This window comes from Drosophila subpulchrella, chromosome 2R (assembly GCF_014743375.2).
Source record: "Drosophila subpulchrella strain 33 F10 #4 breed RU33 chromosome 2R, RU_Dsub_v1.1 Primary Assembly, whole genome shotgun sequence".
Classification (NCBI taxonomy): Eukaryota; Metazoa; Arthropoda; class Insecta; order Diptera; family Drosophilidae; genus Drosophila; species Drosophila subpulchrella.
Window position 1 is genome coordinate 19900361 of NC_050611.1, and position 22219 is coordinate 19922579.

General features: G+C 42.0%; 4 protein-coding genes across 9 annotated transcripts in view; 2 read left to right on the forward strand and 2 right to left on the reverse strand.

Moving 5' to 3' along the window:
• The window catches only part of LOC119550230, a 47224-nt gene extending 40991 nt beyond the window's left edge, over positions 1-6233 (reverse strand). Inside the window, exon 1 of the mRNA XM_037858796.1 lies at positions 5782-6233. The gene's annotated coding sequence lies outside the window, so the exon portion shown is untranslated. The remainder of the gene's footprint in view (positions 1-5781) is intronic.
• Positions 6234-11508: 5275 nt separating this feature from the next.
• On the reverse strand, positions 11509-22139 carry LOC119549179 (tol-Pal system protein TolA). Of its 6 annotated transcripts, none has more exons than XM_037856980.1 (4): positions 21942-22139; positions 21119-21130; positions 13505-13687; positions 11509-12444 (listed from the first exon to the last, which is right to left on the reverse strand). In XM_037856980.1, the coding sequence occupies exons 1-4, from the start codon at positions 21958-21960 to the stop codon at positions 11906-11908; spliced, it is 753 nt and encodes a 250-aa protein (XP_037712908.1). In that variant the 5' UTR covers positions 21961-22139; the 3' UTR covers positions 11509-11905. The 6 variants fall into 6 exon arrangements, with proteins under 6 accessions (XP_037712908.1, XP_037712910.1, XP_037712911.1 ...); XM_037856983.1 differs by having other exon boundaries at positions 11771-12396; positions 21942-22132; XM_037856982.1 differs by lacking the exon at positions 21119-21130 and having other exon boundaries at positions 11760-12444; positions 21942-22137.
• On the forward strand, positions 16678-18008 carry LOC119549177. Its single transcript, XM_037856978.1, has 2 exons — positions 16678-16853; positions 17139-18008. Exons 1-2 carry the CDS (start codon positions 16716-16718, stop codon positions 17937-17939), a joined length of 939 nt encoding a protein of 312 aa, XP_037712906.1. The 5' UTR covers positions 16678-16715; the 3' UTR covers positions 17940-18008.
• LOC119549178 lies at positions 18852-20550 on the forward strand. The gene is made up of 2 exons (XM_037856979.1): positions 18852-19032; positions 19651-20550. Exons 1-2 carry the CDS (start codon positions 18880-18882, stop codon positions 20452-20454), a joined length of 957 nt encoding a protein of 318 aa, XP_037712907.1. The 5' UTR covers positions 18852-18879; the 3' UTR covers positions 20455-20550.
• Positions 22140-22219: the final 80 nt, after the last annotated feature.

Below are 22219 nucleotides of genomic sequence, written 5' to 3' on the forward strand. Positions count from 1 at the left end.
GCTCGAGCGAAGTTATGGCCGGAAAAACAGACCGTAGACAGGCATTCCATCAAAGGTTGCCTAGGCGAGGGACACGAAGGACTCAAAGGACTCAAAGGACTCGGAGGACTCGTGCACCTGAACAGTTTGTTATGTCGATGGTCGGCGATTCGAAGCCAGGATGTCAACTACATGCACAAACATGCCGCCCCTACATACAATATCCTGATACACATACAAACGAGTCTGTAGTTTTCGGGTTGCCGTATTGTTTGTGTGCCTCATATTTATGACAGTCTGTCAATGGCAGGAGCAGGATTCCCGGCACAGGAAAACAAATCATTCGGCAGACAATGTCCTGGCTCGAGCATTTTTATTGTTCGCTTCTAGTGGCCGCTCTTCAGCTATCGATTGGCCATTTGACGAGCCGAGTGCCTTCGATTTTATTAGCTGTTTATAGTGCCAATTAAAGCATAAAAGTTAAATGCCTAAATCGCGTGCTCTCTAACATAGCATACTTCTGTGTGTGGGGCTCAAGAAGCCTCTGAATGGGATTTGTTTATTGGTTTTGGGTTTTCGGTTTTTGCCCGAGCTGTTTGCCGCTTTTCTGCATCCTGCTTTTAAGTTATTTATAATTATTTCAGCCCAGCCACAAGCTGAAAAGCTTCGCAGTGAATGGAGAGACAGGCAAATGACAAAAACCTTGACAACTTTGCAGTTTTGCCAAAGTTTTATGATAAGTTTTTCATCACAAGACGCCGGGCATGTCGTGCCAAGAAACCAAACAGACATTAGGCCAACAGCCGGGCGAAGGGAGGGAGTCCTGCCAGTGCAAAAACCGACATCACAATGGCTGACTGTCATCCCGGGCTGCACCATGGGTCAGAATGGGCCACCAACTGGCACGCCACGGGACACAAACTACGGCTGCACGGGCATCCCGGTTGCCGGTTGCCGGGTCCCAGGATCTGGGACCCCTGCTCCTGCCACACGGACAGACCCCTAAATTGCCAACTCATTTGCCGAGTTTCGGGAACGGAGTTTCCATGGCCATGGCAACCACCTTTGGCACAATTAAAACGGAATACCTTGGCTCAGACGGATTTCTTGTCGGAAAATATTTAGTAAATTAAGTTCAGCGATCTGGGAGATGGCTTTGTTTGCCTTCAGAGAATTTATTCATATGATGTGTATCTAAATTTTTCCATTTTTGCCTTTTCCGATCCCTTATCAAACAAGTAAAAAATCATGTTTTAAAGACTTTAACTTTAGGATCTTGTCATTGTATCGTAAAATATTTAACAGTTTTTGATATGTTTATTAAGATATATTTTGCTTAAAAAACTGGTACATTAATAATTGGTACATCACTTTAATTATCATCATGAATTCCATGAAGGTTCTGATTTTTAAAACCTTGAAGACTTGAATAACTTCATTAGGATTAAAAAAAAAAATTCGTTTAATCAATAAAGAAGTTATTTATAGAAATATATATAAGTTATAGAGTAATTCGCGTTGGAACTTTGACTTACGGAGTCAGAACTGTGTGGAATAATTTCTCCAAATATTATGTTGGTAATATATAAAAATGTAAGTTAAGGAAGTTATAGATATAAAAGTTCCACTGTATTTAAATAGTTTATAACCGAATATAAAAATGGTATTGTAAGTTGTTTTAAACATCCCTAGCACGCATTTATTAAAGTACCACTACTAAAGATTAATCATATCATATGCGCATTGCATATTTAACTGATTTTAAGAAGGCTGACACCCAGTGTTTGACTTAAACCGATTTTCCACGCAATTATAAATATTATCTTAAGTAAAGAACGCACTTTCCCGGCGCAAATTTGCTTTTGGTGACCCCGAGCCCACAGTGCCCGTGTCCACATCCAGAAATCAGATGCGACAGCGACGGGCCAAGGCTGAAATGCCGTTGAAATGAAGAGCAGTCTGGAGCAGTGAAAAGAAATGTCGCCGGATGTCGTCAGCGCTGGTCCACAGGAAAATGGGAAAGCCACAGATGGCAGCTGGCAGGGGGGGGGGAAAAAGGAAAGCGACCCAAAGTTTGTTTGACGAACTTCATGGACTTGTTCAACACGTGTAGTTGGCACAACAACACTGAGTACTTTAAACTCTGCTCGTTAATTAGGACTCGGAAATCAAATTACTGCCTGAGATTTCACAGCTTTGGCTAATTTAATTCCTGGGAAATCCAACAAATGGCCATGGGCACTTCCAGAAACCCCCTTTTGAAATGCTCCACTATTAAAACTTTGGCACATGCATCAAATCTTTGCATCTAAATGGCGGAACTTGCGAGTCAAGTGGATTTATCTTGGGGCAAATAAAGTTGCCATCGCCCAAGGATCTTAATTCGGGGAAAGGAGTCCAGACTGCCTGTCAGTTAACCGTAACTATGAATGGGTCTTAAGCTCCTCCCAAGAACTTGGGCATAATTTCTAGTACATTAAACCCTGGCTGAGTTCCCCATTAACATTCATGCGTGCTTGAGACCAGAAATGTTTAGTAGACTTAACCGCAGCCCGCTCACCATATCGTATGCGTAATGTCCCGCTGACCTTGTTCCCATCAAAATTACAATGAATTACAAGACCCCAATGACTTATTCGGGGTCCAGGTGAGCGTCCCCCGCTTTCGGCACTTAAATTTTTTCCGTCATCACTCAATTCATCATCTGGCAAAGGGAGGACGAAAATAAAATGTTTTCCCATTTTATTTCTCTGCTTTTTTCCCTGTTCAGTCTCGTGGAAATGTCAATTTAAGCTCGGGTTTGTCTTAATTATGTGAGCAGCTTTTTTTGGCCCTCGTCCCGTTGGAGTAGAAGGGAATTTATTTATTTAAGCAATGACAACAGCAAGGAAATGGCTTTTTGCATCGAATTACAATGATGTTTTGGTGAATTATCGCCGGAATTGATTGATGATGGTGTCACAGACAAATATACACCCTGTCACCTGGTGAATCAGGAAAATCATTTACCAAAAGACATCATGACAGCAGCGGAAAGTGGGCGAAAACCACTCATGGGACCTTGGATCAGCTCTAATTTATGGGGTTAGCAGGTACATAATGTTTAAAGAATTGCTGGATTTTTAAGAGCTGTCTTTTTATGGAAATAAAATAAAAACAAATAGATCAATCGAAATGTTTGTAGTTTTTGCCAAAGTTAAATACATTCCGTTTCTGCCCCTGCCACTCATCATCCATCATTTAAATCCATCGATACAAAAAACTCAAAAGCAAATGCTCGGCGGCAAAACAAAGTAACAAATGGTTTGCCAAGGGTTTTGCAGTGATGATACGAAAACATTTAAATTAAATGAAAACAATGTTTTTCCGTCCGATTGCAGGATCCTGGGAAAAGCCCCACAAATAAGCAAACAGCCAGAACAAACAGCAAAATGGGGACTAAGACAAAGCAAACAGGAAAAGCGAGCGGGGGAGGGAAATGGGGGAAAATGGGCGAAACAACCGCAGAAACAATTTATTATTTGTGATTTCCCCTTCCGAAAATCGAAGGCGAAGTGCCAATATGCAGGTTTGCCTCTACCAACTTGAATAAATAATGGAATCGGTAAGCAAGCGGTCCAAGATGCTAAAAGTTAAGAGCTCCTTCTGTCCAAACGGCCACAATATTGACTGGATACGGGCCAGCAAACAGATCTGAATAGACCGCCTGTCAGGCTGCCAAGATATTTGACCAGTAAAAGCACTGGGCTCACACAAATGGGTGCTTCATTCGTCATCTCGGTGGCCAAAGGGTTGCCCGGAATTTAAGCTGCGAGATCTGCCACTTCTTGTGCAATTTCTCAATCACATCTAACCACTGGCCAGCGGCCAAAGCCCCAGTTGCACCCGAAAGCCATGGCCAATGCCCCATTAGACCACCGACCTTTTTCTGGCCCCTGAACCTGATGAAATATGAAAAATTTCGGGGTGGTTGTGTTGGTAGGAAGAGAAAATCATACAGCAACACCAAGAGCTCAAGCCACTTGGCCCCTGGGAGTTTATGGAAGAGCTTAGCAAACAAAATTATATTCAATTTCCTTTAATGGCCACCATAAAATAGCAGTCAGCAAAAGTAAAGCCGGCCAAAAGCCGCCACAAGAAAAAAAAAATAGAAGTAGGCGTTGTGCCGCGAACTTCCCAAGGCAGAATCAGAAATCAGGACGCGAGCAGTTATCCGCCATCCTTGGCGCTTTTTGTTAGGTAAGCAACTTGTTTGAAGTACTTTCAGTACTTCACAATGGATTATGTTTAGATGTATGTTTATCGCCAGATATGAATATTCCATTTGGCCGGGCCATCAGAAGGCAGCAGCTGCCGTCGCTGGGTCCGCGTGAAAAGCGATTAAGCATACGCCATGGTGTCCGCTCCATTTGCCACGATTTGCCACGAGTCTCCTGTTTGCCTCTCAGCCGTGTCAACCAAATTGCTTCGCCTACTTACTGCAAGTTATTTAAGTAATAAAAAAAATATATAAATACTAAATATTTCAGTTACTTTAAAGACATGATATATTTGAAGTTACTTTGAAAACCTAAGACCTAGTCCCTAAACCTTATCACCTTAAATATTCAATTAAATTAGTCTTTGAGTATTATATAGGTTTATTTTAAGTCAAACCTTTAAGTTAAACCTTTATTTGACATTTTAGAAACTTTAAACATTAGTCTTATAGTAAGTAGATAAATCAATCAGATGAATATTTAAATTCTTTAGTCAAGAGATTTCACCTTTTTCTTATTGATGATGATGATATTGATGAAATAATCAGCTTAAAAGCAAACAAATCTCACGTACGAAATACACCTTTTTTGAAGATTATTGATTTAAAGTCCTTAGCTGCAAGGGCTAAGAAATACCAAACTTAATCAAGTTGAAAGCAATCACTTACCACAAAAGCGATTTTACTTAATAAGCAAAGTAGAAATATTAAAACTTAATAAATGGGTAAGGCGAAAAAGAAGGTTTCATTATTATCACAAGTGTGAAAGCCCTTAGAAGAGGGTCTTAAACCTGTAATTCAAGATGCTTTATAGACTTTTTAGAATAAACTTTAAAGGATACTTGGCTAAAGTCTTTTATATTGCCAACTACTGACAGAGGTGTGGGTCTTCAAGAGAACAGAGCCTTAACTATGTCATCTCCCAAACCCCGGGCTCCTAAGCCTTGTGTAGAAGACAACATAATCCAATAGATAGAGTCAACAAAGGGAATGTTTACTATTAGGTTTATCGCCAGCTAAACCAGGCGCAGAACGGGAATGGGAGGAATTTAATGCGAGCCCTTCGCATTTTTATAGTCCATTTCCAGCTGCAAGCCAGGCCTGAAGTCCGGAACCGTTAATACATCAAACTCAAGCGTCGTGACAGCCAACTTGCCGCATTCTTATCTGTCCCTTTTGCGGTTCCCAGATAGCGACACTTGTCGCAGGAATCCCCTCTCGGAATTTATATATCTATCTGCCCCAGAGCCTTAGACAATTCGATTGACATGAAATGAATTGTGAAATTAAACAGACTGCACAATGACAGCCGCAGAAAGGATTCCAGAATGGGGCCACAAATTGCTAAGTGATTTCGCAGAAGAGAAGGCAGCCTGCCAGTTGCCTGGCAATAAAGATGGTTCTTAAAAAGTCAACAGCAATGGGCATTAAATCGTATGAGAACGGTTCTCGTCCTTGGCTTTCTGTTATTTTAGCAGACTCTTTTTTGGGGATCAACGCCTGTTTGTTGACACCATAAATGTGTAGAGCCTACCACAACTTACCCCTCAGAATTCAAGAGCCCGCACATTGCTAATGCCATTGAGCAATTAGACTTTTCCGATTGCCTGGAAAACTATTCGCGCGCGGGCTTTAATCAAAAAGCATTTGAATTCGAATTTGAAGCGCACACAAATCGCACTGACACACACTCACTGCCACAGCAAATATCAATCCACAATTGCGCCGCCCGAGAGCATGCAACAATTTCTATTTTCTATTTTCTATTTTCGATTTTCCTATAGAGAACTATATTTCTATTTTTCCATTTCTCCCTTCCTTTGTGCCGTACCACGCGGCGTATGAGCAATCAATTTGCATCGAGTTCGGCACGCACTGCTTCAATTATTCAAAAGACCGTTACGCCAGTTCAGGATTGAAATCGTAGTATTGGGATATCGGGATGTAGTTTATAAGGAGGCTTCCCAGTTGCGGAGCCAAGCGTCTGGTTAGCCAGCCGACGTCGCACTGAGGCTCCAGTTGGGCCAGCACCGCGCTTTTGGAGGAACCCACTGGCGACCCAATGGGTTCCACTCGAATCGGCGCCTGCGCCTGCGATGTGTGGATGTCATTTGAAAAACATTGTAGCCGTTTTTCAATAGCCCCGAAAAAGCAGGCAGCTTTGCTGCAATCGGAGACTTCAATTATGCATTACGTCCCTTTCAAGTGATCCAGGTGGGAGGTCGCCTCGAGACGAGTCCTGCCGTCCGTCTGTCCTTTCAATCCTGGCAAATCGCAGGCGTCTTAAGCCGCAGCCTGTCGAGAACTCTCGTTGGGCCAAAGGTGTCCACAGCAAAAACTAAACATGTCCCATGCCAAAGGCGGTTGAGCAAAGTACAGAACGGTTTGGGCAAAAGTACGTGGCAGCATATTTTATAGAGCTCGAACAGCACAGAAAAGCAGGACTTTAAGTTTCAATCGTTTGTCGGTTTCAGAGGGTCTGATTTCATTTATAAGCTTTATGGTTACAACAAATAATAGGGCAAAGGGTAAGAAAAAGAAACAAGTTGGCACATAAATGTTCCTAAAAATAGTTAGAAATCAAATATGTTTAATATCAGTCTGTGCAACATTTGTAAGGATTTTGAGTGTAACCACATTTTGGTTTTCCATCGAGATTATATTATGACAATGTAAAGATTTCCCTAAAAATTGGTATATTGGTGAGCCTATGAAAATATTATTTTTATGTCTTCAAGATTGTTATAGATATGGGACATAATATATTAAAATGTAGGATGGAGGTTAAATAATCTAGCTCTTCGTCCTTTAGTTATGTTTTAAAAATAATACCCATAAAATCAAAATTTTCAATAATAGCCTGTCAAATCTTGGTTTAACCTCGAATAACTCGTTGCGGCCAACATTATGTATACCTCATGCAAAATGCGATTATGTTTAGAAATTATAGCTTGGGTTGTCAACATTTGGTTGAGTCCCATTTAGTATTAAAATCAGAATTTCGCAAATGCAAAACCACAGTTCAAATTTGAAAAGAAATATGAGTCAATAGTTTGGTTCGCCACCTGTCAAAACAATCAACCCTTTCAATTATTTGCCACTAAAGAACACTTCAGAAACTCCGAGGGCCTGCGAAACCGCACTTCTTCCTCTCAATTATTCCATTTCATTTCGCTGGCAATCCTCGGCACAGTCCCTAACATTAATCTAATACCTATATTTGCAGATGCAAAAGCAATCCCAAGGGTCTACCTTTGCCTTCACCTCCGCTCCAATAAAATGCATAAAATGCGTGCACAGTTGGCGACACAGTCTGTCTAAATGCAATTTCAACTACGTCCCTTAACCCAATCCCCTTTCCGAACCACTTTAGAGTGTATATATATGTATAACATTACTGCTGCCGGTGGAAATGGGCGACGGAAATAATTGAATTTGGCCGAGACGAGTTAAGAGGCGATTGCCAGCAATTGCAACGCTCGATTTATTCTGTAACATTGTGAACTAGCCGACTTGGTGGAGGATTTACATGGCTTCCGGGAGTCCTTGGTCGGTGTTTTCCACCATAAATCCTCGGTTAGTCAACTGTCAGGCACTGAAAGTCAGCCGGCTGACAAGGAATCGCATTTCAGGGGCTGCTAATTATGAACCTCGTTAGGTGACCCTGCTGGTATCACTTTTTTTTAAGGGCCCAAAAGCCCTTGGCCAAAACCCAAAACCCATTGACTACATCAACATGAGGCTAACAAGCATAATTAATGAGCTCCGGCATAAATCACCGGCAGGCCAATCAAAGTTGTCTCAATGCACATTCATCAGGGATTTGGCAGAAATATATCGCATCATGCAGTTGCCAGGCCCCATCTTCACCTGACCATCTAACCATCTGACAATTGAGCAGACCCGAAGGCAGATCCCCTGCCTGGGCTGCAATTAATAATCCCCTGAAACCCATCAAATGCCCAAATTCGGTAGGCCCCTTCCGATTCCGTAGTCCAATTATTCGGCCGAGGCTGTTGGGACCACTTTCCGCTGCACCTTGGCTTTCATGGCACGTCTGTTGCAACATTTTTTCAGGTCCCCCTCCTTCGGAGTGACGTACGACTCTATTTGCGTCTTCTGCGACACGCGCCACTGGCTCAAATCGAGCACCGAGCCAATTGTTCCGGGCCCGGATGGCTACCCTTCCCTTTTAGCCCTCTTTACATGTCCGTTCAGCTGACAATTACAACGCATTCGGTGCTGTAACTGTCGCCCTGCCTTGTTGCGCTTTTTTGCTTACCAGTTCTTGGGGTATGCTCGAGCTGGATTAAAAATTAGTAACATTAGAATTTTAAGGAAAATGGTTAAAGTTTTTTAAACATAACTAGCTTGCTATTAATATATATTTTCAGAAGCGGTTTTGAGTTTACCTAAACATAGTTAGCCCTGCTTTAATACCTACTGTGAGGTACTTTTTTATTTAAATTCTGAAATTGAGCATAATAATACTTAATATCAGCATAAACAGCCAGACTCATCTAGTTGTTAAAAAATTAATTATTTTAAATTGTTAATCTAACTAAAGATAGGAATTTTGTAAGATAATTCCGACTGTTTAAATTTTTTTAGGTTGACTATGTAATTAGAAAGAGCATAAACAGAGAGATATATCCAAGAACATTGTTCTTGAATTGAGAACATTCGTTCTTAAAAACCGCGTAAGTACATTTTGGTATAAATGTTATCAATATTAGAACGCAATGGTGAGAAGAGAAAATTTAATTCCAGTTTATTTAACCACTTTTAAGTACATATACACTACGGACTAAACTAATAGTTTATATGTTGAGATAATGTACATAAATACCGCCAATTCAACTTCATTCGAGCAAAGTAAAAACATTTTCAAGAACATTTTTATTTTAAAAACATTTTTAACTCAGATGAGAACGTCAGAATTTTCTCTGTGTACGTGTAATAACTATTTTCCATTATATAATATATGCATAAATGTTTTGACAAGCTGAATTTAACTCTGCCCGTTCTCTGCCGCCACACGAACAGTGTATAGTGACTCTTGAAACCCAAGAAAGTTGTTTGTTTTGGCAAAGACCTTGTTACAGTCTTGAAAGATTTAAAATAGAGCAGACAAAGAACTCCTATTCTTGGATATCAGTTAACCCTTTTTTTTCGTAATACTAGGTATTCCTTAGTCGAAGTCCTTGTCCACAGCTTCTATTCCGGTTTTAGTTGTCGTTCGTCGAGGTGGTTTATTTAGCATGCAGCTGGCAAGACGCGCGTCAACGTCCATTGAGTTCCCCATGGATCTAATGGCTCCACGGCGATAAAATGCAAGAGTGTTGGTGTGAGCACGGCTGTCAGGGTGTGCGTGCGGGCACGTGAGTGTGTGTGGGGCAGGAAAAGGGACTTCCCCGGCAGCAACAATCAGTGGCTGTCGCTCGAAACTTCTCCTCTCGCGAATTTTAGTTGCTCTGCCGATAATATCCCTCGCCTAATTGCCCACACACGCGCGCATTTAACTTTTCAGATAAAATTAACGCCGTCGGCCAGTGTTTTGCATGGAATGGCGGTTTGTTAAATATGTTTATGAGTGGGATTGGTTACGGTATTTAGAAAGGAGATATTTATCAGCCAGAGTAGTCATGAAGAACTTAAAGGGCCATCAAAAGTTCCATAAGCTGTTGAAAGAAAAGAGGGTATTCTTAACCAAAAGTTCTTAAAATATTACTTTAAAAGTTGTAAGACCTACCATTAAAAAGGTGTACTAAATTTAAAACGAAATTATTTTAAGCGAATATCCTAATTTTATGCCACCCACAGAACTTCAAAAAAAAGTTAAAAGAGAAGAAAGGAAAAAGGGTTTTTCCAAACATGACCGGAACCCCGCTGCACGCCATTTTGCTTGGGTCAACACGAGCTTGGAGCATGTTAGGGCATGATTAATACGTGTTGATAAACATTTATTGTAATTAATCGCGCCCCTGGTATCGCTTAAGTTTAAATCAACTCGCTTGGACTAACCTAATTGGTGCGACTTTTCCGTGGCTGGCATAAATTTGAATTTGGCGCCTAGCGCCCACTCGCACTTACTCGAAATGGAAGTGAAAATGAAAATGCATTTATCATTCGCTTTTCCAGTCAGCAAGCGGGGTTTATCTGAAATTAAAAATCGCTTCTACCTGAATTTATGTCAGCACTTTGCTGCTGCCAATACTTTCGTCCTTTGGTCCTTTGAGGTAGTGCGTCCTATTGACGTTGCAATGCGCCAGGACCACTTGTTAGCCACAACAAACTTTTCCCATAATTAAAAGCTAACACAACTTTGGCTGTTGCTCGGCGAAAAGTTCACCGACATATCGGAGGACAAAAATGGCAGCCATTCTATTAGCCAATTTCAGCATGTTTCGGTCAATTTGTATGGATCCCAGCCATCCGACTCCATGGAACGGTCCACCTTTGTGCGAAAGTTTCACCTGGCCATGATGCATATGCAGAAAAGGTTCTCTAATAAGACAAATAGAAAGGAAAGCCAAAGGGAAAGGGAAGACAAAAACATCGGTTGATTTTGCTCAAACTGAAAACAAATTTGATTAATTGAGAGAAATAAGTTCTACAAATATAAAATATGTTGTAGTATATGGGAAGAATTAAAACTAATCAACCAAATTAGATTAGAAAGACAAATAAGTAGAATGGTTTTGACAACTAGTTAGTAGTATTTATCCTAAAAATGTGTCTTATATTCTATTGGATTGGAACAATCAAACTTATTAATGCTAAGTTTTTGCAATTTTTATAAAAAATTGGGTAGTTTTAAAATCTTGTAATGCAAACTACCACCTACCAATGAAAAATAATAATAATAATATAGAACAACTTTAGAAAGTTAAATGAAATTGCTTAACGTTTTCATTTGAATTTTTGAATAATGGCGCCAATCATTCTTCCTCTTCCTTGAAGGTAAGTTAGCATTGTTCCAAACCATTCAACATGACTATCTCACATATAGATGGCGCTGGTAGAAAGAAGAAGAAGAAGAAAGTAGGAAACGTAAGATTAATGTGACCATATAACCGATTTCCGTTGCGTTTCGCGCCAAATTTGAAATTAACAACCAAAACCGCATTTAAAGCATTAGAAAAGAGATAAAAACTGCAATAATTCAGAAAGTAACATTTGTTTATGTTCTAAATTTCCATTTTGTAAGCCCCACTTAACTTCAAACTTTCCCGCAATTAAAAGTCCACACATCTCATTCGAGTCCAATATATTAAAAACACATTTGCAATGTATTGTGCAATAGTTAAAAGTACTTAATCATACATCTTTACATAAACAGAATATACGTATATAAAAGCATACTCAATGTCGCTGTATACAAAATATCAAATGCCTCAAACTAACAAAAGTGGACCGGAGCAGAACGAATGGGTTAATTACACTTTGTACGGACAGAGATGTGCTGAATTGCTCACATCGAAGGCAGCGGCTGCATATACAAGACAATCCTCCCGCGCGGTAATCGAAAAATATATGTGTAAGTGTATATTCAATAGAGGATTTAGCAATCACATTAGTGGCACTCGGTACATTGAAGCAAATTCCCTTCTGTTTTTGTTTCTAAAGCATTTTCACATCGAGATATTTTTAGATTTTAGCCCCCCCCTACTTCTGGCCAAGATGGAGCTTGCCCAGCAGGGCGTTGGCCTGCTGTCCGGCCGACTCCTGGGCCTGTCCGGCGGCCTCCTGGACGCTCTTCTCGACGGACTGGCGCTTCTGGTCGACGTACTGGTTGGCCTCCTGCAGCTTGTGGTCCACCGCCTGGCTGGTCTGCTTCAGGGCCCCATCGATGGCGCCCTCCGCCTGCTTCAGCTTCTGGTCCGCCACCGTCTCGGCGGCCTTCACGCTCTTGTTGATGGCATCGTTGGCCGCCTTCTTGGTCTGGTCCACCGCCGTGGCGGCTGCCCGCTGGGAGGCCTCAGCCACATTGGCAGCCACCTGCTTGGAGTTCTGGGCGGCGGCCTGCGCCTGCGCCACCGTGTTGTCCACCGCCTGCTTGCCCTGGTTGACGGCTCCGGCGGCGCGGTTCACGCCCTGGTCGATCGCCTGGCCGGCCTTCTGGGCCTCCGCGGTGGCCAGAGCAGCGGCTTCCTTGGCTGCAAGAACGGCAGGGTTATTATCTGGGTAATTCTTGCGAATAACTCCTAGAAATGGCCCCACAAATTTGAAATTTTAATCAAATCTGGGAATTTTTAACTAACACTAATAGCTTAACTATTATCTAGCTGCTCAAACTTAGGCCTAGTATTTAACCTAACAAAAAGTCGTCCAAAACCAAAAATTGTATATGAAAAAAACGTCACAAAAATGTTGTGATGTTTTATTAATATGAAGTTTTCGGTTTTTGGAGGACTTTTTGTTAGGTGGAATACTAGGCCTAAAGGTTTACCTTGTTCGAAAGGGTAATTTCTATCAATTTCCTTATTTTATTTTATATTATTTCCTAGATCTTAGCTTGTCTTTTAGAATTATCTTCCTCACTATAAAACCACTTTCAATATTTATTAATGAGTATTTTTGAAACCGCGTGCGTCACTGGGTCTCATAAGGAACCCATTTATTATGTTCTGCTCTTCTGTTTAATGATCTAAAAGCTTTTGCGTCTTAGATAATTTGGAAATAGAAACGAAACACGTTTTGAAGAAATATTTTTGATTACTTTGAATACAACATATTCACAAAATACCCTATGCTGAAATGACCAATATATAAAATAAAAATAAATATATATATAAAAAATAAATATAAAACTAGGCAAACGTTGCTATTTTTACTATACAACTAAATTACGAGTTACATAATTAAACGTATCTGTAAGCTTTAACACTCAAATTGGTTGTTTATAGTCCCAAAAATCCGTAAACAGTAAAGGTTGAATTATTTTTATGTTTAAGAATTTTAAGAATGTTTAAGTATAAATGGTTTTTTCTAAGCTTTTAAAGGACTGTCAAAAAAAAGAGGCATGCTTGTTTCTAAGGTAATGCTTTCTATGCGTTCTATTGATTACTTTGCAAAATCTATCTGAATTTCGATGTTAAATCCTATTCAGGATTAAAAAAAAGAAGAGGTATGCTAATTTTTAAGGTAATGCTTCCTACGCATTCTATTGATTACTGTGTAAAATCTTTCTGAATTTCTATGTTGAACTCTATTATTTTCTCCGGAAAGGATCTCAGGAAGGACCTCCAAACCTTTTTTACTCACCCGTGCTGGCGGCCAGTTGCTCGGCCTCCCCCTTGGTCTGCTGCACCGACTGGCCCACCTTCTTGGCCTGCTCCTCCGCTAGCTTCTGGGCCTCGGTGGCCTTCTCGCTGGCCAGCTTCTCGGCCTCATCCTTCTTCTTGCTGAACAGGTTGGCGGTCTTGTCGCCGAAGTTCTTCAACGAGGCTGCGGATGAACAGGAAGATTAAATTGTATATTCTAAGCTTTCCTTAGCTAGGACTAGGTACTTTGGTTCTGGCGACTGGGAAACATGCTGACTGGCTTTCTGGATGCTAACTAAGCTCTGAGCTGGCGCTAATTATAATTTATAGCCTGATTTTAATCAGCGCGATTAGCTGAAGATCGGATTCGAGATTTGAGATTCCAAATTCCAGACAGGTAATTGCCGAAACATAAACAAAGCAGCTGGAGCATGAACTATTTACATGACTTAAATCGAATCGATTAGGCAAGGGACAGTTTTTTTTATAGAAACTGCGCAACTAGGGGCTGCTAAAATCGTGATCGCCAGCCCCATGTCGTCAGCTTTGAGATTTAAGGCACACCAGCCACTCGGAATATTATTCGCAATTTAATAGAAATTAACGAGCTGCGGCTTTTTGCCGTCCTCTAGAATATGCATTCACTTGGAGTGACGTGTTCGGTCACTCAAAAATAAACATTGCGAATCGGTTTTAGAATAGAAACGGAAACTGTCGGAACTACACGAGGAATTCCGTTCTCTTTGTGTAGGAAAGTAGGGTATACATGGGTACTTATAAATATATGCATATGAGGCAAACAAAGCGCAAATTCGTAAATTATTCGGCGTATGTGATGTCATAATCGGGGAACCGCCAAATGAATTCGCCTCAGTTTTTAGGGGCCTTTCTTCACGCTTTCTGATTGCGATCGGGAATGTGTTTATTCTAATTCCGCTCTCGCGGCAGAGATACTTTAAAGGCCTCTCCACTCGGCTCATTTCCAAATAATTTAGTTTCGGCCAATTTCATTCCTCACTTTAATGATCCACAGGCTGGAAATTGTGCGAAAATAATAGTTTCTATTTAAGATTAAGGAATGTTTTGGATCGGTTGGGGTGTTAAAATAACTTGGAATACCTAGGAATTTCCATATTTCAGAATCTAATAGGTATAGAATGTATGTGGCAATGAACTTGCTTCATAGGTTGGGGATCGTGCATTCTACATTGTACAAATTCAACTATTTGTAGCATGCATTGCTTAATACATATATTTACTGAGTGCTGTTTTTCGAAATTAAAATCGTATTAAAATGTATTTGAAACACACACAAACAGCATGTTGAAATTACGAAATTAAAATCAAATTAAAAGTATCTAAAAAGGTGGCCAACTGAATAAGGCAAACACCATGTTGAATTGGGTTTATATATAATATTTAGTATTTAGTATTCCTAACCTAATCCCCCGGCAGATTTATGAAATACAGTTTTTATGGCTTACACTCGTGGAATTCCTAAGGCATTTGCGTAGTACGACGCATTTGGTTCTTAACCCTCTTTCAGTCGAGACTGTGGCAGCTTGTGGTCAGAACTAAAAAACCGGCTAGAAGCATGGCCAGAAGGTAACACAATAAGCCCAAAGCCCAGACTCTCACAGCCTCTGATTCGCAGTCGTTTCGGTTTTTATATCTGTTTTTGTTTTTGTCGATGTCGTATTCGTATTTGTAGCGCAGTTAAGGCGCAGAAGCCTCGGCATAGAGAAAAACCTGTAGGTTGGGTACATGAGAACCCAGTTCGGCGGCCAGAGAATCGCTAAAAATGAATATCTATGAGTAACTGCGATTTGAGGTCTGCCGACTCGCGTTCCACACCAGTTCTGGGATGCCTAAAAAGAGCTACGAGCTACAATCCATGATGAATCGATGGGGCTACTGCGCTGTTGTTGCCGTTGTTGTTGATGATGTCATGTGGTGGGATACAAATGCTCCATCGAGATACGATATACAGAAGTATTTCTATACTAAGGCAACGCGTGGCAGAAAGTGGTGGCACGGCACTCGCACGCCCCGTCAATTGTTTTGGCCCCCGGCACAATCGTCATCCGGGCGAAGGTCAACTGAGTCAGCTGGCAAAGGGCCAAGAGGCAGCCGAAAGGATTCGTGTCCTGGCCCAGGGACAAGCCAATAGCTGATGTCATGGCCCCGCCAGGTAAATCAATAATCGGAAAGAGCAAGGGCAGGTCAGACATCAGGCCCCTCGGGCGGGTTATGCTAATGACTATGAAGTCACTGGATCTGATCGAATCGCAGAGCTTAGCTCGTAGCTTTTTGGGTAGAAGGGGAGTTACCTGCAACTCCTCAAAGAGCAATTGGCACTTACAAACTTGCAGGTGGTCTAAAGTGGTATTTTTAAAAGCAATATTCATATAAGGCCTTGGTATTGTACTAAGTAAATTCGATAATATTAATCGGCTTAACATAGGAATAATTTAAATGTTAAATATTATTGGAGTATTCGAAATTCTTATACTTTCATAAGGATATTTAGACTTCTTTAAAGAGGTCATATTGATTATAAAAACCAAATCCAATTTCAAACAGTATACAATGGTCTGACCTTGAAGACTACATAAAATCCAAGAAATATTTAAGTTCGTTCTGATTATCAAAGAAAAGATATATTTCAAATATAGAAAGAAAATGGAAAGGTATATATCTTTTATAAAAATAATGTTCTTGATATTCATTACATAACAAAAGATTGCTAATTTAGTATAATACGAAGTTCAAAATGTATATTAGGGTCAGTTCCCCAAGACTTGCTAAATTGGTATAATGAATAAAGATGATAATGATATTTTTCAAATATAATCCCAGAATGTTACTACATTCCTAGCAAATTATGTAAAAGTTACTTAGAGGGTTAACATCACTTGAAATGCCCGCCCCCCGCGACTTTCTCCGCCTTGTTGTGGTCTTCAAGTGTAGCTAATAGTCAATTAAACTGAATGACCCTAAACCTGACCCACTTGCGGGTGAACAAATTAGCCCGCGACATTGGCGCAGGCATTCCGGAGGCCTGAACTTGTAATTGAATTAGCCAGACGTTAGGGATGCCGCTCCGCCTGCGAGGTGCTCCGAATCGATTGGAGCCACTGCCTGGCAGCGGAGGATATAAGTACAGGAGGCGATTCGAACCCGGCCACTGTGCACCGGCGGAAGCGAGCGAAATGAAGCATCTACTGACCGCACTCGTGGCCCTGCTGAGCATCCTGCCGCGCGGCGAGGTCCTGGGAGGAGGAACGGCCTGTCCGCGTCGCTATCTGCGCAGGATCAACGGCAAGTGCTACTACTTCTCGGTGAAAAAGGTGAGGGGAAGGGGTTGGGATAGGTCATCTATTATTTTGATGGCACAGAAAAAAGCACAAGTATCTTATTTCTTTCTTTGAAAATACTCTTCAATCGAAGAATAACATCTGGAATTACTCTGTGTAAGATTAAGACAGCAAACTCTTTCTCGAAAAATGGAAAAGTAGAGCAAAAACAAAATGGCAATAGATAGAATCCTTCTGAATTTCATCAATTGATTATCATATTTTATACATTCTACTCTCTGCTTAGAGGTATTAATCTATAATCTATCATATCCCCAGATGAACTGGTTTGGCGCCCTGAACAACTGCCTGCGCAAGGGTCTCACCCTGGCGGACTTGAGCAACCAGCGGGACTTCGACGGAGCCGTGGGCTTCCTGAGCGGATTGGGTAATACGGAGGACTTCTGGTTCGGGGGCAACGACCTCTACCACGAGGGTCGCTTCCAGTACATCAGCAATGGCCGGCTGGTGCGCTACTACAGCAACTTTAGCAACGTGCTGCCCATGGAGCACTCCGAGTGCGACGACTGCCTGGAGGTGCGCATTCGCTCGCAGATCACCATGGTGTCGGCGGACAACTGCCAGGAGCGGCAGTATTTCATCTGCTCGGAGCGCTACTGCCAGGATGCGGATGGGGGCAAGAAGCCCAAGCATCACAGCCACGAGCATCTGCATCATTTCCATCACGACATCGGCGAGAGTGCCGATGGCGAGGTGGAGGAGGAGGAGCACGAGCGCCAGGCGCCCATCGAGAGTGGCTCCCACGAGAATGAGGAACCGGACTCGGAGGCTGCCGCCGGAGCGGTGGATGTGCCGGATGTCCTTGAAGCCGAATCGGAAACCCCTGGTCCGGAGGGAGAAACGACCGTGGGAGCAGCAGGTGGATCGGGAGCAACTGGCGCTGCCGGTGGGTCAGAAACCACTGCCGCAGGAGCAGAAGGAGTCACTCCTGCAGGAGGCGAAGGAGCAACCACTGCAGCAGCAGGAGCAGCTGTCGTCGAAGGAGCCACTCCCGCCGCAGGAGGAGAAACCACCGCAGCCGCAGCCGCCGCCGAGACTCCAGCACCTGCTGCTGCCTGAGCTGCAGAATATTGTCCAGCCGAATCCCGCATTTCTTTTCGATTACAAATAAACGATAGCAAATAATAATAACCGAGTTTTGAATATATACCCTTTAAATACTTCAATGAAATTAAAAGATTGACCAATTGACCAAATGACTCTAGCTTGCATATCAACTGGTATTTTTAAGGAAAGGCATGGCAACCTATAGCATATCTACATTGCAGATCTTAACATATTGTTGCTAAACGTTCATGTTCGCCTGGTGTCCGAAATTAAGAAATTTACCTATTTGACAGTTTTCTCTAAGAGCAAATAAGGTATTTTGAATTTAAAATATCTATTGACTCTTTAATTTGATTGTAGGGGTGGTTTTGGATTAAATTTGTCGGGTAATTTTTGATTTCAAGTAAAAGGCGAACAGAAAGCGATGGGGACGGTATTCCCAAACATGTTAATTTTATGTAGTTAACAAATCTTACAAATTATTTAAAAGATCAAATCACAAGCACTTAAAGCTAACCATCACTAAAAGAACTTCGAAGAAAGACAAAAGGGTCACCAAGCAAGATATTCCATAAGTCAAAAGTAAATCTGAAAGCCATAGGGGTACAAAGCAATTATTCAACCCATTTAATCTGTAAATTCTGAAACCAACTTCTTCATCCGAGATGGACGTCTGGCGAGTACCAGCATAATTTTGATACTGCTGGAGAGTGAACAATTACCAACTGATACACCAGCCTTTGATCACCACCATCACCAATGAAAATTAATCAATTCGATGGACCTTATCAGTCAAAGAGAATGCATTCCGAAACCAATGTGTTTGCATAGGGGAAATTGGTCACTCTTCGATAATGCAGATGTCACGCCCTCAAAAGGGTATATATAGAACAGGGGGCCGCACGCATGTGTACAGTTTGGCTGGACAGGTGCCTCCGTTTTGCTGGCAGCCATGAGGATCCTACCAATTGTGCTACTGACCTTGATAGCAGTCCATTCTGGCTGCGGAAAAAAGCAGAGCAAGAAGGCCAAGGACAAGGGTCCCTGCGGGAAGCCTTTTCTCAAGGAGCTGAACGGAAAGTGCTACTACGTGGCCCACAAAAAGGTGAGATATGATGGGGGATAAAGAAATGTGGTTTAAGAACGTTATTTGGATGAGTTAAAGTAGATGTTCTATCAAGACAATTAGGATATTTCAATAACATACATATATATCATTATTGAAGATTTTTCTTGGATGAGGTATCATATCCTCAAGATATCACTCCTCAAGGATACTTTAAGAACTGAGATCTAAATCAATATAAAAGTTTCTTTACGATATGGTGTATACACCTAAAGGGACTTCTTTTTTGGATAGACAAAATTGGAGTTATATCAAGACATTTAAGATGTTTTAATCAAAATTCAAACTTGATCTTGAATGATACTTTTTTTCCATTATTAATCAAGATACAAGATTACAATAGAAAAAAAAATTGTGTTGGCTTCCTACTTGGATGAGTTAGAAGAGGTTTTTTTATCAAGACATTTTAAGATATTTAAAAATTAGATAGCATTAATCAAGATACAAGTTTACAATAGGAAAATATAGTGTAGTAGCTTCCTACTTGGATGAGTTAGAAGAGGTTTTTCTATCAAGACATCTTAAGATATTTAAAAATTAGATATCTTAATCAAGAATAGTCTTTTTACGATAAAAGTGTGGATAATCTCTTGGCAGCTCAACTGGTTCGGGGCCCAGAACAACTGCCTGCGCAAGGGCCTCAACCTGGCGGACGTGTCCACGCAGGAGGACTTCGAGGCGGTGGTGCACTACGTGACGGTGCAGGTGGGCATGGACGACTACTGGTTCGGCGGCAACGATCTGCAGTTGGAGGGTCGCTTCCAGTACATCAGCAGTGGGAAACTGGTGCGCTACATGGGCGAGCATGGCATGGTGGAGGCCACCCATCGCTCCAACATGGACGACTGCCTGGAGATCAGGATACGGCCCAATCGCACCGTCGTCCTGGACGTGAATTGCCAGGAGAAGAAGTTCTTCGTGTGCGAGCAGAACCAGGGCAAGTGCGCCATTCCCACGGCGGACAGTAGCGATGCCAAGGGCCAGCACCACAGCCACGAGCATCTGCATCACTTCCACCACGATGCGGGCAAGAAGGAGAACGATAAGCTGGAGGAGGGGAAAAAGGCACACAGTGTGGAAAGCGACTCGCGGCCAGCTGATAATTCGAATTCAACGGAGATCGGGGTCTCGAAGGAGACGGAGGCGGAGGGCACGACGGCTGGAGGTGAGGGTGAGACGACTCCGGAGGGCGGAAAGGATGGGGCAACCACAGCCGGCGAGGGCGGAACGACGCCAGCGGAGGGAGCCGCCGGAGAGTCCACGGCTGCGCCAGATGCAGCCGCCACTACGGCGGAAGGAGCCACTGAAGCGAGTGCTGCCCCAGGAGCCGAGGTAACCACCCCCGCCGCAGCAGCTCCCGAGGCGGGAGCAGCTCCGGAAACTCCAGCTCCGGCGGCCTGAACGCACTAACTTAACCACCAGGCGGACCAATAGACATCTAGGGAATCGAAGAATGTTTGAGCTTTCACCAAATAAATTTGAGTTTTAACAACATGATGATCAAACGGCTTTGAATCCACCACAAAAGAACTTCGCCTCGAAACCAGTCCAAGAAATCTAATTTTATAACCCCTAGAGGTGTAAGGTAGGGAAAAGCATTGTAGAATATCCAAAACAATATGAGCATGTTGAAATCCACTGGAAATATTAATTGGGTTCTGTGAAATTTTCCTATCTTTAAAAAAATTACCCTGTAGGTTTCCCCAGAATTCTCTAGGTATTTCATATACAGTTCGTTTAAAAGTCAAGTTAACTATTTTTTTCTCAGAACTTATAACATTAGTTGGATCTAAAATCTCTTCTCAAAAATCAAAAGATTTGATTTTCATCGAATAGATCACTGGCCTATACACATCGGTTTCCGCATAATTTATAAAAGAAATGTTTTGTCTAGCGCGAATCGCTGATAATCCCGCGGCATTCTGTACAAGATCAATGTGTTTAAAAAAGAAAAAGATGCAGCTACTAAAAATGGAACTACGCAGTCGGTGTGGAATGTCTAGAACTGTATAGCATTATCAACTAAGCTAATTTCGTGGAGAGTTCAACACTTGGGGTTACTTACATTTCGATGCATCTGTTTTGGCATTGAGTGGGAACAGATAATATTAATAAGTATATATATAGAGTTTACCATATAATCTATGTATAATTGAAAAATAGATGCCTATCTCAAGTGCCAATGCTTGACCATGCGGTTTTCAAGTGGAATCTAATGCTGAAGAATTTCAGATATCGGAAGCAGAGATGGACGTTGGAACTCGGATTCTTTGCACCCACTTCAAAGAGTATGAGTGTTCCATTTCGCCTCAAGGAAACACCATAAAACATAGCCCCTCGAAGACACAAGGTACACATATACGTTCCTAGCTACGTCTAGTGTGTATCTCTCTGGGCAGCTATAATTATATATACGTATCATCGTTTTGGGTGTGGGATGTGCCCGCGAGAACAGCAACTTGTAGTCCATCTGAAGCTACATATAACTGCGCCATAATTGGCTTACGTATCATCCACATCGTCGTCATCATCATCATCAGAGCCAAGCCAGCGGAGCCACGGTAGCAGACAATTAAGTTTTTGTTATTGCGACCCGTATCGGATCGAACACGCCCGGTTGGCCAACCCCACCCAAGCCCATGTCCATGGAATCCCGGGTGGCCAGCTGCTCCAACTCCCCGACTCCTTGGTCCTCTGACGATGATGTAACTAGTGTTTATTGCCATCCCATCCTTCCTTCCAATGCTGTCATATGCTAACCACGATTAATGCACCACTGTATTCGTATATGTATCTTTGATACTTCCATATATCGTATACATACGTACGCTTAGATCTAAGATTTCTAATTTCGAAACTTTCACATCAACATCGGTTGGTTTCTTTACCTGAAATCGAGCTGAACATTATGAAACTTTTGCTTTTTCTCGGTCGTTAGAGTCGAAGAACTGATTTTCGGATTCTGTATTTGATCGGATGAGAATTCGAATTTGTTTTTTCAAATTTTTTTTATGGCCAGCGAGTTTGGTATTTTTGGTGGAGCGCGTTTATTTTTAAACGTCCGACTGCGTCGAGAGCACAGAAACGTATAAAGTCGAAGCGAAAGTAGCCGCTGAGACCTGAACTCACAGAACCCACGTTGTTGTTCTGCCTTTGGGTGGAACCC